The 16317-nt window shown below is 43.6% G+C and overlaps 1 protein-coding gene across 2 annotated transcripts; it reads left to right on the plus strand.

Moving 5' to 3' along the window:
- Positions 1-8212: 8212 nt before the first annotated feature.
- b4galt6 (UDP-Gal:betaGlcNAc beta 1,4- galactosyltransferase, polypeptide 6) lies at positions 8213-15613 on the plus strand. 2 transcript variants are annotated; one of them, XM_029500864.1, is made up of 9 exons: positions 8213-8906; positions 13092-13208; positions 13396-13509; positions 13744-13868; positions 13941-14057; positions 14319-14506; positions 14680-14802; positions 14978-15079; positions 15241-15613. In XM_029500864.1, the coding sequence occupies exons 1-9, from the start codon at positions 8792-8794 to the stop codon at positions 15386-15388; spliced, it is 1149 nt and encodes a 382-aa protein (XP_029356724.1). In that variant the 5' UTR covers positions 8213-8791; the 3' UTR covers positions 15389-15613. The 2 variants fall into 2 exon arrangements, with proteins under 2 accessions (XP_029356724.1, XP_029356725.1); XM_029500865.1 differs by lacking the exon at positions 13092-13208.
- Positions 15614-16317: the final 704 nt, after the last annotated feature.

The following is a 16317-nucleotide window of genomic DNA, read 5'->3' on the forward strand; positions in this document are numbered from 1 at the left end:
TGACTCCAAATGGTCCGAAACGTGCTCCTAACCACTTTCTACCTGGTGGATTTTGGCCTCCGCACTTGGTCAAATTTTCCTTACGCTCGTATCCCATTCGTTCGCAATGGGAACGTCTAATCGTCTGTAACTCCGGAACCGAACGTCCTAGATGCTCGGGGGTGGCGTCCGCCAGACATAATTCGGGGGCGCTGAACGCGCTGGTCCTGGTCCCGTGTCTCTACGACCTTCCGTTCCCGAGATATGACCTTGTCGTAACGGGAAGTGACGTATCTCCCGAACGGAAGCTCCTACGGACTCGGGGGTGGTACCGTTGGAAAGGGCGTACCCGAATTAGTGGGGATAGAGCTTGGTTTCGTGTCTCTATCACCTTCCTATCAAAAGTTATTCAAGAATGTCTAATCCTCAAATGTCTAATCGTGGTAATCATCCCTATTCCTAACCCTAACCCTAACCCCCTAACCCTAACCCTAACCCTAACCCTAACCCTAACCCCCTAACCCTAACCCTAACCCTAACCCTAACCCCTAACCCTAACCCCTAACCCTAACCCTAACCCTAACCCTAACCCTAACCCTAACCCCTAACCCTAACCCCTAACCCTAACCCTAACCCTAACCCTAACCCTAACCACCCTCACACCTAACCCTAATCCGGCTCTAGTTACTAACCCTAACTAGTTATAACCCCAACACTTTTTCCAAAACGACACTTCAAAATAGGTACCAAATGACTCCAAATGGTCCGAAACGTGCTCCTAACCACTTTCTACCTGGTGGATTTTGGCCTCCGCACTTGGTCAAATTTTCCTTACGCTCGTATCCCATTCGTTCGCAATGGGAACGTCTAATCGTCTGTAACTCCGGAACCGAACGTCCTAGATGCTCGGGGGTGGCGTCCGCCAGACATAATTCGGGGGCGCTGAACGCGCTGGTCCTGGTCCCGTGTCTCTACGACCTTCCGTTCCCGAGATATGACCTTGTCGTAACGGGAAGTGACGTATCTCCCGAACGGAAGCTCCTACGGACTCGGGGGTGGTACCGTTGGAAAGGGCGTACCCGAATTAGTGGGGATAGAGCTTGGTTTCGTGTCTCTATCACCTTCCTATCAAAAGTTATTCAAGAATGTCTAATCCTCAAATGTCTAATCGTGGTAATCATCCCTATTCCTAACCCTAACCCTAACCCTAACCCCCTAACCCTAACCCTAACCCTAACCCTAACCCTAACCCCCTAACCCTAACCCTAACCCCTAACCCTAACCCCTAACCCTAACCCTAACCCTAACCCTAACCCTAACCCTAACCCTAACCCCTAACCCTAACCCCTAACCCTAACCCTAACCCTAACCCTAACCCTAACCACCCTCACACCTAACCCTAATCCGGCTCTAGTTACTAACCCTAACTAGTTATAACCCCAACACTTTTTCCAAAACGACACTTCAAAATAGGTACCAAATGACTCCAAATGGTCCGAAACGTGCTCCTAACCACTTTCTACCTGGTGGATTTTGGCCTCCGCACTTGGTCAAATTTTCCTTACGCTCGTATCCCATTCGTTCGCAATGGGAACGTCTAATCGTCTGTAACTCCGGAACCGAACGTCCTAGATGCTCGGGGGTGGCGTCCGCCAGACATAATTCGGGGGCGCTGAACGCGCTGGTCCTGGTCCCGTGTCTCTACGACCTTCCGTTCCCGAGATATGACCTTGTCGTAACGGGAAGTGACGTATCTCCCGAACGGAAGCTCCTACGGACTCGGGGGTGGTACCGTTGGAAAGGGCGTACCCGAATTAGTGGGGATAGAGCTTGGTTTCGTGTCTCTATCACCTTCCTATCAAAAGTTATTCAAGAATGTCTAATCCTCAAATGTCTAATCGTGGTAATCATCCCTATTCCTAACCCTAACCCTAACCCTAACCCCCTAACCCTAACCCTAACCCTAACCCTAACCCTAACCCCCTAACCCTAACCCTAACCCTAACCCTAACCCCTAACCCTAACCCCTAACCCTAACCCTAACCCTAACCCTAACCCTAACCCCTAACCCTAACCCCTAACCCTAACCCTAACCCTAACCCTAACCCTAACCACCCTCACACCTAACCCTAATCCGGCTCTAGTTACTAACCCTAACTAGTTATAACCCCAACACTTTTTCCAAAACGACACTTCAAAATAGGTACCAAATGACTCCAAATGGTCCGAAACGTGCTCCTAACCACTTTCTACCTGGTGGATTTTGGCCTCCGCACTTGGTCAAATTTTCCTTACGCTCGTATCCCATTCGTTCGCAATGGGAACGTCTAATCGTCTGTAACTCCGGAACCGAACGTCCTAGATGCTCGGGGGTGGCGTCCGCCAGACATAATTCGGGGGCGCTGAACGCGCTGGTCCTGGTCCCGTGTCTCTACGACCTTCCGTTCCCGAGATATGACCTTGTCGTAACGGGAAGTGACGTATCTCCCGAACGGAAGCTCCTACGGACTCGGGGGTGGTACCGTTGGAAAGGGCGTACCCGAATTAGTGGGGATAGAGCTTGGTTTCGTGTCTCTATCACCTTCCTATCAAAAGTTATTCAAGAATGTCTAATCCTCAAATGTCTAATCGTGGTAATCATCCCTATTCCTAACCCTAACCCTAACCCTAACCCCCTAACCCTAACCCTAACCCTAACCCTAACCCTAACCCCCTAACCCTAACCCTAACCCTAACCCTAACCCCTAACCCTAACCCCTAACCCTAACCCTAACCCTAACCCTAACCCTAACCCTAACCCCTAACCCTAACCCCTAACCCTAACCCTAACCCTAACCCTAACCCTAACCACCCTCACACCTAACCCTAATCCGGCTCTAGTTACTAACCCTAACTAGTTATAACCCCAACACTTTTTCCAAAACGACACTTCAAAATAGGTACCAAATGACTCCAAATGGTCCGAAACGTGCTCCTAACCACTTTCTACCTGGTGGATTTTGGCCTCCGCACTTGGTCAAATTTTCCTTACGCTCGTATCCCATTCGTTCGCAATGGGAACGTCTAATCGTCTGTAACTCCGGAACCGAACGTCCTAGATGCTCGGGGGTGGCGTCCGCCAGACATAATTCGGGGGCGCTGAACGCGCTGGTCCTGGTCCCGTGTCTCTACGACCTTCCGTTCCCGAGATATGACCTTGTCGTAACGGGAAGTGACGTATCTCCCGAACGGAAGCTCCTACGGACTCGGGGGTGGTACCGTTGGAAAGGGCGTACCCGAATTAGTGGGGATAGAGCTTGGTTTCGTGTCTCTATCACCTTCCTATCAAAAGTTATTCAAGAATGTCTAATCCTCAAATGTCTAATCGTGGTAATCATCCCTATTCCTAACCCTAACCCTAACCCTAACCCCCTAACCCTAACCCTAACCCTAACCCTAACCCTAACCCCCTAACCCTAACCCTAACCCTAACCCTAACCCCTAACCCTAACCCCTAACCCTAACCCTAACCCTAACCCTAACCCTAACCCTAACCCTAACCCCTAACCCTAACCCCTAACCCTAACCCTAACCCTAACCCTAACCCTAACCACCCTCACACCTAACCCTAATCCGGCTCTAGTTACTAACCCTAACTAGTTATAACCCCAACACTTTTTCCAAAACGACACTTCAAAATAGGTACCAAATGACTCCAAATGGTCCGAAACGTGCTCCTAACCACTTTCTACCTGGTGGATTTTGGCCTCCGCACTTGGTCAAATTTTCCTTACGCTCGTATCCCATTCGTTCGCAATGGGAACGTCTAATCGTCTGTAACTCCGGAACCGAACGTCCTAGATGCTCGGGGGTGGCGTCCGCCAGACATAATTCGGGGGCGCTGAACGCGCTGGTCCTGGTCCCGTGTCTCTACGACCTTCCGTTCCCGAGATATGACCTTGTCGTAACGGGAAGTGACGTATCTCCCGAACGGAAGCTCCTACGGACTCGGGGGTGGTACCGTTGGAAAGGGCGTACCCGAATTAGTGGGGATAGAGCTTGGTTTCGTGTCTCTATCACCTTCCTATCAAAAGTTATTCAAGAATGTCTAATCCTCAAATGTCTAATCGTGGTAATCATCCCTATTCCTAATCCTAACCCCATTTCCTAACCCTAACCCCTCCCATTTTCCTTCCCTAAACCTAACCCTTACCTTTATTTTTTACCTAACCCTAACCATTCCCACCCCCTGACCCTAACCCTAACCTTAACCCCTTTCTCCTTACCTAATCCTAACCCTAACCCTAACCCCTCCCTTCCCTAAACTTAACCAAATAAATATATAATTTAATAACTTATCTATATAAAAACAAAAAATTTTTTTATGAATAATTTAATATAAATACTATAATCCAAAAATAAATATAATATAAATAGTTTAAAAATATTATTTATACACATTATTATATATATAAGCGGTTCTAAATAATTAAATTAATGAAAAAACACAAGGGGAGGAGTTAAAATTAAAAAATCTTAAGTGAAAACTAAAAATCTTTAAAAACAAACTTAACCGATTGGGAAGAAAACATATAAATACAAGCGCACTTGGAATTCATTCACCTTCACTTAGGCGATCGCAGGAGGAACATCTCCATAGCCCAAGCCACAATTCTTTTTTCTTTTCTTTTTTTGTGTGCCACAGGCCTGAGGAAGACCCATAAAGGGTCGAAACGTTGCCAAGGCACACACATACATTTATTTACACATACATACAAATAAATACATTCATATATACACGCACACACACTTATTAAAAAAATTAAAAAATATAATAAATAAATAATTTTTTTTCATTTTTTTATTTACATTAGATCATTTTTTTATATACATTTTTTCCTTTCCTAAATTTTTGGAAAGTGTTTTTAGTTGTTTAAAAAGTTTAAAAAGATTAAAAAACATAAAAAAACATAAAAAACATTAAAAAAGATAAAAAACACAAACAATTACTTTAAAATGGGCGACGCCCAACTAAAATGGACAGAGGTCCGCTATGGGAGGCACAAGCCCCGCCCCCTTGACGGTCCATCTTTTCTGGGGCAAGGGAGACAGGGAATGTGGGGGATGGACCGTGCGCTTCCGGTTCCTCCTAGGAGGATACCGGTTCCAAATCCCCTACCTAACCCTAACCCTAACCCTAACCCAAACCCTAACCCTAACCCTAACCCTAAACCCTAACCCTAACCCTAACCCCCTAACCCTAACCCTAACCCTAACCTCACAAGACCCAATGGCCCTATAACCCTCACATCCAGATATATTTCTTAATTTTTTTTTTTTTTTTTTTTTTTTTTCCCCCCCTCAAAAAGAAAGGGAGAAGGTGTCTTCCTGTCCGTCGGCTGGAGAGTTGGTGCTGGTGCCCAGTCGGGGAGTCGAACCCTGTGCTCCTGCGCCTGGGCCCCCTGCTTTTCAGGTGAGCCACGGTAGTTCTGGAGTAGGAGGAAGGAAACCTACTTTCATACCTTTAGAAAAGACAAAAGAAGAAAAAAATTTTCTATTTCCATTCTCACCTTCAGACAGTTAGGCCAGTGCCTTAAGGTTTAGTATAAACCCCAACCCACACTAACCCTAACCCAACCCTAACCCTAACCCCTAACCCTAACCCTAACCACTAACCCTAACCCTATAGCACTTAATTTTATTGTTTGGTTGTATTTTTTAGCACTTATATTTTAGCACTTTTTACTAACACTTTTAGCACTTACTTAGAAAATATTATTTTACACCTCCTGTTTTATGTTAAAATAGAATATCATTAAAGATTCTTTTTGTATTCCTTTATATTTTATTTTTTTAATTTCCACACCGAGATCCGTGTGATGTAGACTGGGATGGTATCCACTTACCTTAACCTCAATTAGGACCCATCCCAGTAAACTTGTTAAATTTCTCTCGACAGGCTCCTCTTCTTGCTCTACTGACTTGCTCTGTCTGGGGTTCGAACCCGGGTCTCTCGAGTGGAGGTCAGCTCCCCTATCCGCTCCACCACCTTCCCGCAGGTCAGTAGGCCAGTGCACCTTAGTTTAACCCAAACACTTAACCCTAACCCAACCCCAACCCTAACCCACTAACCCTAACCCTAACCCTAACCCAACCCTAACCCTAACCCTAACCTTTTTTCTTATTCTAACCCTAACCCTAGCCCTTATTATTAATAGGAAAATATATATTATTATAATAAACATAATATTATATTATAAATATTTAAATAAAAATTGTTAGCTATATTATATAAATAAATAAATAATAATGATAAATTATATATTGGTTATATATTTATTTAAAAATATAATTTCATTATTTTATTACATTATTTCATTTTTTTTTTAGGCTAAAACATTCACTAACATGTAAAACCAAAAAACAATTAAAAAAAAGATAAATTGGAAAACTGGGAAACCAAGTTAACAAAAACCGATAAATAAGGAAAGCTTGTAGGAGGGTATAAAAGGGGAAACAAACACACGGACTCATTCTCTTTCTCACTCTCATAGGGACAACATCACACACATTTCTCTCTTGCACACATACATTTTCACATACACCCAAGCCTGAGGAAGACCGATAACGGTCGAAACGTCGCGATTGGGTGTATGACATTTATTTTTCATTAAAAACAAATTGGTTTATTTTATTTGAATAAAAAATAATTTAATTTTTTTTTTCTTTCGCCTTGATTATTATACACATATATTATTAATAAATACCTTATTTCATAAATAATAATTTAAAATAAAAAATCATTACATAGAATAACCAAGGCGACATTACAGACATACATACATACATACATACATACATACATACATACATAAATAAATAAATAAAAACACTAAAAAGAAAAATAAAAGACCCAATATGGGTCAATATGATGGAGGCTGGACGGTGGTGCAGTACGGTAGGGGGCGCCACCATCAGCCATTCTGGGACCAGGGTGGCGGAAGGATGTGGGGGAAGGACCGTGCCCCTCCTGTCCTCAATCGAGGACAGGCTCAGCCCTTTAAAATTTTACTTTTGGATTGTCCTTTGTGCATTTTAGCACTTATTTTTCATTATAGCACTTATGTTAATATATGTTTTAGTGGATCATTCCATGTTTTTAGCACTTATTTTACTTCTTTTCTATCCTGCTTGCTTATTTTACCCATTACAGCACTTATCTTAGCATGTTGCCTGTACTTGTTTTTAGCACTTACCTGCATGCACCCTAGTCAATTTTTGTCCTGCTCCTTACTCCATCCAGTTTCAGTTACCTCACTCACCTCCATTTTGATCCCTGTGGCCCAGACAGGGGTGGAGTCCCATCATCACCCCTCAACATTCATACTTTTTTTTTTATTACTTTCACTCATCACACACACACACACACACACACACACACATAATAAATCGCCTCAGACTTTCTTCTCCACCCCAGTCACTCACTCCTGTCCCCTCTGTGGGACTCCATCCCTTCTTCTGCCGCATTGCTCTCCCTGGGACTTGAACCCTGGTCCTCTGGGTGAAGATCCTCCACTGTCCTCCTACACCACGTCATCTACTTCCTGCTAATCCTCCCAAGGGCATCTCACTTCCAATAGAATTCACCAAAAAAAAAAATTTTTTCTTTCTCTTCTCTTTCTTTCTTTTTTCATCTTTCCCGATGTACCATATCCAAGATCAGATAAGATTAAAAGATGTTTTTCCAAAGCATATTGTTTTTGTGTACTATCCAACGGAGAGAAAGTGGAGTGGGGTTGGTGACTGTACTCCAAAAGTACTAACAGAGTCTATCGTTTTGCATGTAAACTGTTTGGTGAATCTGATTGGATCTAGATCTGATGGGGTTAGGGAATGGGGGGGCACCTGTTATGTGTCTACATACCCCTAAAAAATGTGGTGGTTGCACCCCTGGAGGCAACTGTCTAACCATTATGGAGCCACACTTCCTTGCAGACATATTTCCTACCTTGAGCACAGATTATACTCGTCTTTGAATCGTTTTGGGTGGGACAAACCTGGCACTTGCCACATTACCTGCCTGTGATTTGTACCATTCGAGATGTAGGGATTCCTCAGGGCTGGTGAAGGCATTACATTTAATTAAATATTTTTTTAAAGGCGCCACGGAAGTACCCTCGCTGTAGGTTTCCATGGAGACGCGGGGGAGGGGCGGCGTTACACCCACCGGAAACGTCTCTGCGGTGCTCGGAGAAGATGGACGGATGCGGTGCTGAGCGTCTGTGTTGAGACGATTCTCTGAAAAGTCTCCATACTCATGCGGTGAAGCAGCCAAGTCCCCCGGAGCGATGACCGGCCAGTGAAGCAGGGTTAACCCGAACCCTGACGCTGACTGCGGGGAGCACCGACCGGCCGCCAAGTGCCCGAGTGGAAAGAGCTGAGCAGTCCTGCCCCTCAATGACCGGGCTCAAAGCCTCGTTGGCGACACCATGACGGTGGGACACTACCATGAGTATCCTTAGGCGCTGCTCCTGCTGAGCTCTCGGCCCGTAGTGTTACAGGCTCAGTATGCCCGGCCAGCAGAGCCCCCGGCCGGTCACAGTTGCCTGATCTCGCCGCTAACGGCCTTCCATCTGGAAAGTTCTCGGCAGAGGAAGCAGGCCGGCTAGCCCCGCTAGCTTTAGCCTCTCTGCGCTGCGGCTCTGGGTCTCCGCTGCGGGCTTTTCCATGACCACGACATTGACTTAGGGTTCTGTCAATTTGAGGACGTTTTAACTGCGAGAAGTATTTTATGGAATTTATATCGGCTAGAGAGAAACGGGCCTAAGCCAAGATGGTGAACTGGAGGAGGCTGCTGCGAATGTCCAACCGATCGTTCCTGGCCTTCATCTTCTTTTTCTCCATGTCCACCACCTGCCTGTACTTCATCTATGTGGCTCCGGGAATAGGTCAGTAAACTGAGGTTTACGGGAAATATTAATATGTGGGTGTTATCTGCTGCTCCATCTGCTGTCAAGGTGCAGGCTAACACACCGACACCAACACCTAGCTAACAGGCTAAGTAGTCCCAGCAGAGTCCACCCAGGCCATGATGTCCAGCTGACCCCCCGCTGATGGTTAGAAGCTCCATCTCTCTCTCTCTCTCTCTCTCTCTCTCTCTCTCTCTCTCTCTCTCTCCCAAAGTTACAGATTACATGGGTATTTTTCTCTTGGGTTGTAATTATGAACTTATGAGCCAGCGTTTGACAGTCGCCCTGAGAATGAATGGACTCCGGGCATCACTCCTGATATCATGTGGGCTCTGATCGGGGATCAGGTTCAGCCCAGCAGAGGGATTCAGGGTCAGAGAGGAACTGAACAGGGTCAACACCTTCCACGATTCAGCCTCCAAACTGTCAAGTTAATGTACACTTAGCACTGTTCACAATGCACACTGAGTTTTCACACTGTGCTGGTTAGTGTTAGTGTGATGTGGATAAGTGGTTGTAATCATAGTTGAAAGGTTTATTTCAGTACATCACAGATTACATTTTATCCTGTTATAAGCAACATAAATGCTTCCAATATGTAATGAGCGATCTAACAAATCAAATTTGATTGATGGGTTCTCAGTAACTTTTAATCTGTCTGTTGTTGCTCTGCAGAAATATAGACGTAATATGTCACTTTTCTGATACATAGACATACTTTTTGTTATATTCTATCTGTAATCTTTTACAAAGAGGATTGTCTTTAGAAAGGACCACCAATAAATGTATTAAGTTATCACATGGTGAGTTTATTTTTATTATTTTTTTTAATTTAGATGCAAAAGCACATTATGTGTAGGTAGGTATTCACCCTAACCTTAATCACTGACAATAGGATGTTTAACAAGAGCCTGTTAGTGATGTACAATACAGTTAAGTCCTAATGCTTGAGCAGGCAACAGGTTCAATGTGTTTAACATGTCGTCGTGATATCCAGTGTAACTAATCTGACTTTGGCTGTCCTCTGATAAACTGCATTATGAACCTATCACCTTGTTCAGTTAACTCTCAGTCTAACAAACCAACTACAAGCTAACGCCAACTCCTCCTGTCCTCTTATGATATGTGCAGGTAATTCAAGGAGGGGATGTCTCAATATCCATTGATATTTTTTATTCAGAGCTGCAATAACTCCCCCCCCCCGTCATATTCTTGTTGGAATGATGACTCATTTTTTTTCCACTGATCTTATTTGTCAGTGGCTGTAGGCAGGTGTTGATTGAGCAGGTTACAAGTTCAGCATCAGTCACCATGGGCATTTACCTCACTGGCCTCAATTCTGAATTCTGAATTCTTGAATTCATATACACATGATATGTGTATGAATAATAATGGACAGTGTTACAGGTAGGCAGTAGAAGTATTGTTTAGGATATTAACGTTGTCATGGGAAAAGCCACTAAAAACTTGTTTTTGTCTGAATCCAGCATCATGATTGTATGTGGGTACATGTTAACATCAAAGTAAATGTAAAGTGTATAATGTTGGACAACCAGACACAGGTCTCTGCTGCTTTGAGGCAACAGGATTCAGGGTTATCCCTGGTACATCTTTAGGCCAACACTATCTTTCTACCGGTGGCACTGTTTGACAAAATTTACAAATATCTTGGAAAAAGAATGCGCATGTCAGCTGTCTTTTCTTAAGTTTAATAGCATTCAGTGAATGGACTTGCACACATACGACCATATGAACAATGAAGTCAGAGAGCCTCAAGCTCGCAAAGCATACAGTTTTAGAGATTTTGACAGAGGGTGTTAGTAGACAAAACATATGGTTAGTGTCATCATTGTCATACTTGTTTGAACAATCTGTCTTGCTGGGACATAACAATCTTGAACAGTCAGTTACTGTACTGTAAACAGTGATGCTTCATTCCACATCAACAAGGATTCACACAGAGTAGACCTACACCTGGTGAAACAGGATATATTGGATTTGTCACAGTACTGACATAATCTGATGGATGATGGGTAAAAAATTTTTACTTTCACCAAAGCAGGTGAACATCACCAGGTAACATGACTTAAGAAGTCATGAAGCGAGGTGTCCGCATCAGGTTGGATCACAGTGCTTTGTCCTGATTGGCTGAAGGCTTCACTGACACATTTCGTAAATTTAGCTGATTATACTTGACGTAGACAGATGCACAACCTTCCATTTTAGCCCTCTCAGTTAAGAGATTGGAGCAGAAATTTTCAATAGGAAGGAGCTGCACAGACCATAGATTATATGATTGTACAGACGTTAAATCAAAGACAACAGTGAGGTTATCTGTGAAGAGTGAGAGAGAGAATCCCCAGTCATCCATTTCCTATACAGACGCAAAACTTACATTTTATTTCATTACAAAATGTGGCACTCTGCTATGTTTATGAATATCAACATTTATGTTGGAGTCAATATTAGCAGATTAGTTTTTCCTTTTTTATTTAAAAACTATTGTGTATAGGGTTAGACTGATATGGTTTTTACAGAGCCAATACCAATACCAATAAATAATAGTCAAGGAGGCTGATAGCCGATATATTTGGAGCCAATGTTATTTTGCAGTAAAATTAAATCTTAAACAAATAAATAGCTCCCGAAAGTTTTCAAAAATTTCAATATAACTGATGCGAAGAGCCGGGTATTTTTATGTCCTCCATGACAACCGGAAAACAAAGGCATCCTGCACCACTGAGCAACATCCATAGGAATGAACAGCCCCACATCTGAGGCTGAATCCAGTTCTATTTATACATCCATGTTTGAAACATCTCTGCTCTCTGGACCTTCTCCATTCGGCAAAACTTTTTCACCTCTCTAACCCTAACCCTAACCCTTACCCCTGCCGTGGCTCTGCATGTAATAAAATCAGATGGTGCTGTGGGTGGGACAATGCTTGAGACAGAGTTGTGACAGCAGACAAACATGCACGGCTGCATCAGAGCCAAAATAACCCAATTTTAAATTGATCTCTTATCAGCCGTCAGATTAAATCTGTCAAAATGCTGAATATGGACACCGATAATCAGTCGGTCCTTAATTCCGTACAATACATACCTTTAGTCTTTCAGCCGCAGTGCAGCTCTCATGAGTGGATTCATATTTTCTAGTTGAATCTGGTTCTCTGCTCCATTTGTATTAACATTAAAACTAACATTTAACTAAAATCAGAAGGCAGAGGTTTAGTTCTCAGTTGATGTTTTTACCTTTCTGTAGCTCACATTTGAATTTCTGGTAATCATGTGAGTGACTCAGTTTTTTTTGCTCTGAGACTAACTTTGATTATGAACACAGGAACTTCTTGTTCCTGTTCCTGTTCTTGTTCTTGTTCTTAAAGTCAGTGAAGTTTCTCTACAGACCACCAGAGTCTGGAGCCATTTACTCACCCATTCATATTGAATTTTAAGGGTTAAAACTACAGGGGATTGGCGGTGTGGTGTCTTTGAATGACAGGTGGGAGAGCTTATAATTGCTACAAACCAGCATGTACCCATTTGTTGGCTCTACCTCTGGCCAGGAGTAAGGCAGAGTCTGACAGGGCAAAGATGACAGTGGTGGATCAGTTGACTCTAAGCTTCAAACTGCTCTTCAGAAACCTATGGGTGATGTCACGGAGGCTGCATCCATCTTTGTTTGCCGTCTGTGTTTGTATGCATTGTAGTAGCCTTGGAAACATGGATGTTGTCAATACACCAGGTACACCATGACATCATTCTGACAAAGAGTCAAGACACAAGAATCAACCTCTCTGGGCTTGGCATCTTGAGATCGACATATCAGATTAATGTAAAGACCATAGTGACAGGAAGGTCTTGCGTTTTTTCTGAACCAAATCAAATGAATGAATTAAAAACAACACTTTCATACCGTGTTGTGCCGTGCTATTCTTTGTAATTACGATCCTCACAACTATTTCTAAGTTTTCCCAGGCAAAGTGACAACAGCAGCTCTTAAGTTGCCTTAGTCATAAAATGAGGAGTCCTACATTTTGGACTGACACGTGCATTGAATTTAGGTCGTTAGTCCGCAGTTTAAGAGCTACTTTTAGGTCATAAAACAGTTGCATACATGTAATGCAATAAGTCACCAACATTAATTATTTTGCCCTTCTCTTAGCCAACACCTACTTCTTCATGGTGCAGGCTCAGGGCATCATGTTAAGGGACAATGTGAGGACCATTGGTCAGATGATCCGATTGTACACTAACAAGAACACTACACTCAACGGGACAGGTAAGAGACACACATCTTAAATGGTAAATACACACCAAGAGATATTAGATGTTCTACATGAGGTATCATTCACACCGAGGGTGACTTCTAGTTTGAAGGTCTTAGTCTGATTAAGTAGTAATGGTTCCCCAAAGTAAGAAATCGCTGGATGATGATGGATTTTCTCTTGTTAATCCTGATGGTGCAGACTATCCTGACGGCAGTAACTCCAGTGAATATCTTGTCCAGCCAACGACCTATCTTCCTGAGAACTTCACCTATGCTCACAACCTTCCCTGCCCAGAGCGATTACCTTCTATGAGTGAGTACAGGAAATAATACCAGTAAAGGCCTCACAGTGGTCAAGAGTCCTGAGACTTTAAGTCTATCAGATCTGTCCATGTCTCAGCAGCAGGTGAATCTGGTCTGTTTTACTTACCTTTAAACAGATGTTTGGACTTAAATTATTTTCCAAACTAAATCAGTCAAAGTTCACAGTTTTATCGGGGACAGAGGAGCTGGGAGGTTTGTTGTTGATGCTGATTATGATCCACAGAGGGCCTTATGAATGTGAACATGACAGAAATTCACATGGAGGATATGGACCAGAAGTTCTCCAAGTTCTTTGAAATCAACTTTGGAGGCCATTGGAAACCGAAGGACTGCAGAGCTCGCTGGAAGGTTGGTCCGATTTTAAGAAGGTTGTCTGAGAAACTGAGTTTGAATGATTGTTGATCAGCGTTTGTGCTACAGGTGGCCATCCTGATTCCTTTTAGAAACCGGCATGAACATCTCCCCATCCTCTTCCAACACCTCATCCCCATGCTTCAAAGACAGCGGCTTCAGTTTGCCTTCTATGTAATTGAACAGGTACTGTCCACACACACTGTACAAATGGTGAAGCATTGTGGGTACTGCAGACAGTCCCTGACTCAACTTAACATTTTTTACTTAAAGGTGCTTCAGGCTCATTTGTTGTGTGTGTGTGTGTGTGTGTGTGTGTGTGTGTGTGTGTGTGTGTGTGTGTGTGTGTGTGTGTGTGTGTGTGTGTGTGTGTGTGTGTGTGTGTGTGTGTGTGTGTGTGTGTGTGTGTGTGTGTGTGTGTGTGTGTGTGTGTGTGTGTGTGTTCAGAGTGGGTCTCAGCCCTTTAACAGAGCCATGCTATTTAATGTGGGATTCATGGAGGCCATGAAGGACTTGGACTGGGACTGCTTGATCTTCCACGATGTGGACCACATCCCCGAGAATGACCGAAATTACTACGGTTGTGGTCAAATGCCTCGCCACTTTGCTGCAAAACTTGATAAATACATGTACATGTAAGTCACATTAGCATGTAGATGTTAATATGTATGCGAAACAGCGAAAGTCATATGAACTTTGGGTGCAATGTTGAACACATGCGGATTTTTCTTTGTGCCATCAGTTGACATGTGGGTCTTCAGGATCTGTATTATTCAGATTTGAGTCTAATACATCATGCTATCTGCAGCCTTCCATACAGTGAGTTCTTTGGCGGTGTGAGTGGGCTCACTGTGGAACAATTCCGCAAGATCAATGGTTTTCCCAATGCGTTCTGGGGTTGGGGAGGAGAGGATGATGACTTGTGGAACAGGTTAGTGTGCAGGGGGGGTTTACAGTTTTCCAGGTCATGTTCCATTTAGTTGCAGGATCATTCATCATCATTCATTCATTTGGCAGGCTTTAGGATTAGAGTTAGACTGAACCCCATAACTGAAGCTCATAGATGCTGTGAGGTCGTCTCTTCAGCAGGCTGGTTTTTTTCTCAGGGTTCATTACACTGGCCTGAATGTGACACGACCAGAGGGAGAGATCGGCAAGTACAAGTCAATTCCTCATCACCACAGAGGAGAGGTGCAGTTCCTGGGAAGGTAAGAAGCTGAAGGAGTTCTACTCTAAAGAGCCTGAGCTGTGTGGATTGTGGCTGCAAGTTCATCAATATAATTAAAAGTAATACTCCATAATAAGCAGTGAGGTTGGACACAGCAGAGCAGGTGGAAGGATACTGATGTCCTGTTATTGTGTGTTTAAGGTACAAACTGCTGAGGTATTCCAAAGAGCGGCAACACCTGGACGGCCTCAACAACCTCCACTACAGCGCACACGTCTCCCTCAGTAGCCTCTACAAGAACATCACAGTGGACCTGTACCCTGAGCTCGCCCCAATCACAGACTACTGAATCACCCCATCCAGCCCCACCTCACCCAATTCCCCTCTGGCCTGGCTTCCTAGGGCCCCACTCAGCTCTACAGAGGCAGAGGGCCGGGGCAGTGGAGAGGAGGGGGGCACAGGTATGGAGGGGTGAAGAGGAGTACCATGTAATGCTGCCAAGAAAACTAGAGGAAAAAAATTCACATTGGAAAAAAAAAAGAAAAAATATTGAGGCAGCAGCAAGTCTGTCAAACTGTTGAGCGTGTGTGCAGGTGTGGTATGTGAGTTGCTGCATGTCTTTTCATCCGTGCCGGTTTAACAGCCACAGGTTGAGTTAGGTTGAGGTTTGAGGGAGCGGCAGCATCTCAGCTCTGGTGTTTACTGCAAAGCCTTAATGTGGCAGAAGCACAGCTCCCTCTGCTCAGCTCCGCACGCTTCACTGATGTATCACCGTCACCTTACCAACTTTCTACTGTCTTTTCTTTTCTACATATCATCCTGTTTGGCCACAGTGCTCCTATAAGGATCTGAGTGAGCTCAACGTTAATCTTTGTGATGTAATTTTTTATTTTGATATTTATTTAATCTGACGGGGATGTTTCAACAACTCCTGTCTATGTCACTCAAGTATTTGCTGTTTGTTTGCTGTACTGCTGCTGAATTCGCATGAACATGTATGTAAATATCAGCCTTTTAACGCTCGAACACAGATATGTAAATATGGGCCTTTAAATGCTCGAGCATATTACAGTGATATTCCAGTTGGTTTGATTTTTATTTTGGCAGCTACCTTTGTTCTGAGGATTTAATAGGAGTGAGTGGTTCCTTCCAAACAGGAAGATCTAACAGTGTTGGATGTTTGACTAAAAAATATCCAAATCTGAAGATTTGATATTTTCTTCTGCATGCCTTAATTTATTTTGTTTACCAAACATAATTTATTTCATCAGTTGGAGA

Source organism: Echeneis naucrates, chromosome 4 (genome assembly GCF_900963305.1).
Source record: "Echeneis naucrates chromosome 4, fEcheNa1.1, whole genome shotgun sequence".
NCBI lineage: Eukaryota > Metazoa > Chordata > Actinopteri > Carangiformes > Echeneidae > Echeneis > Echeneis naucrates.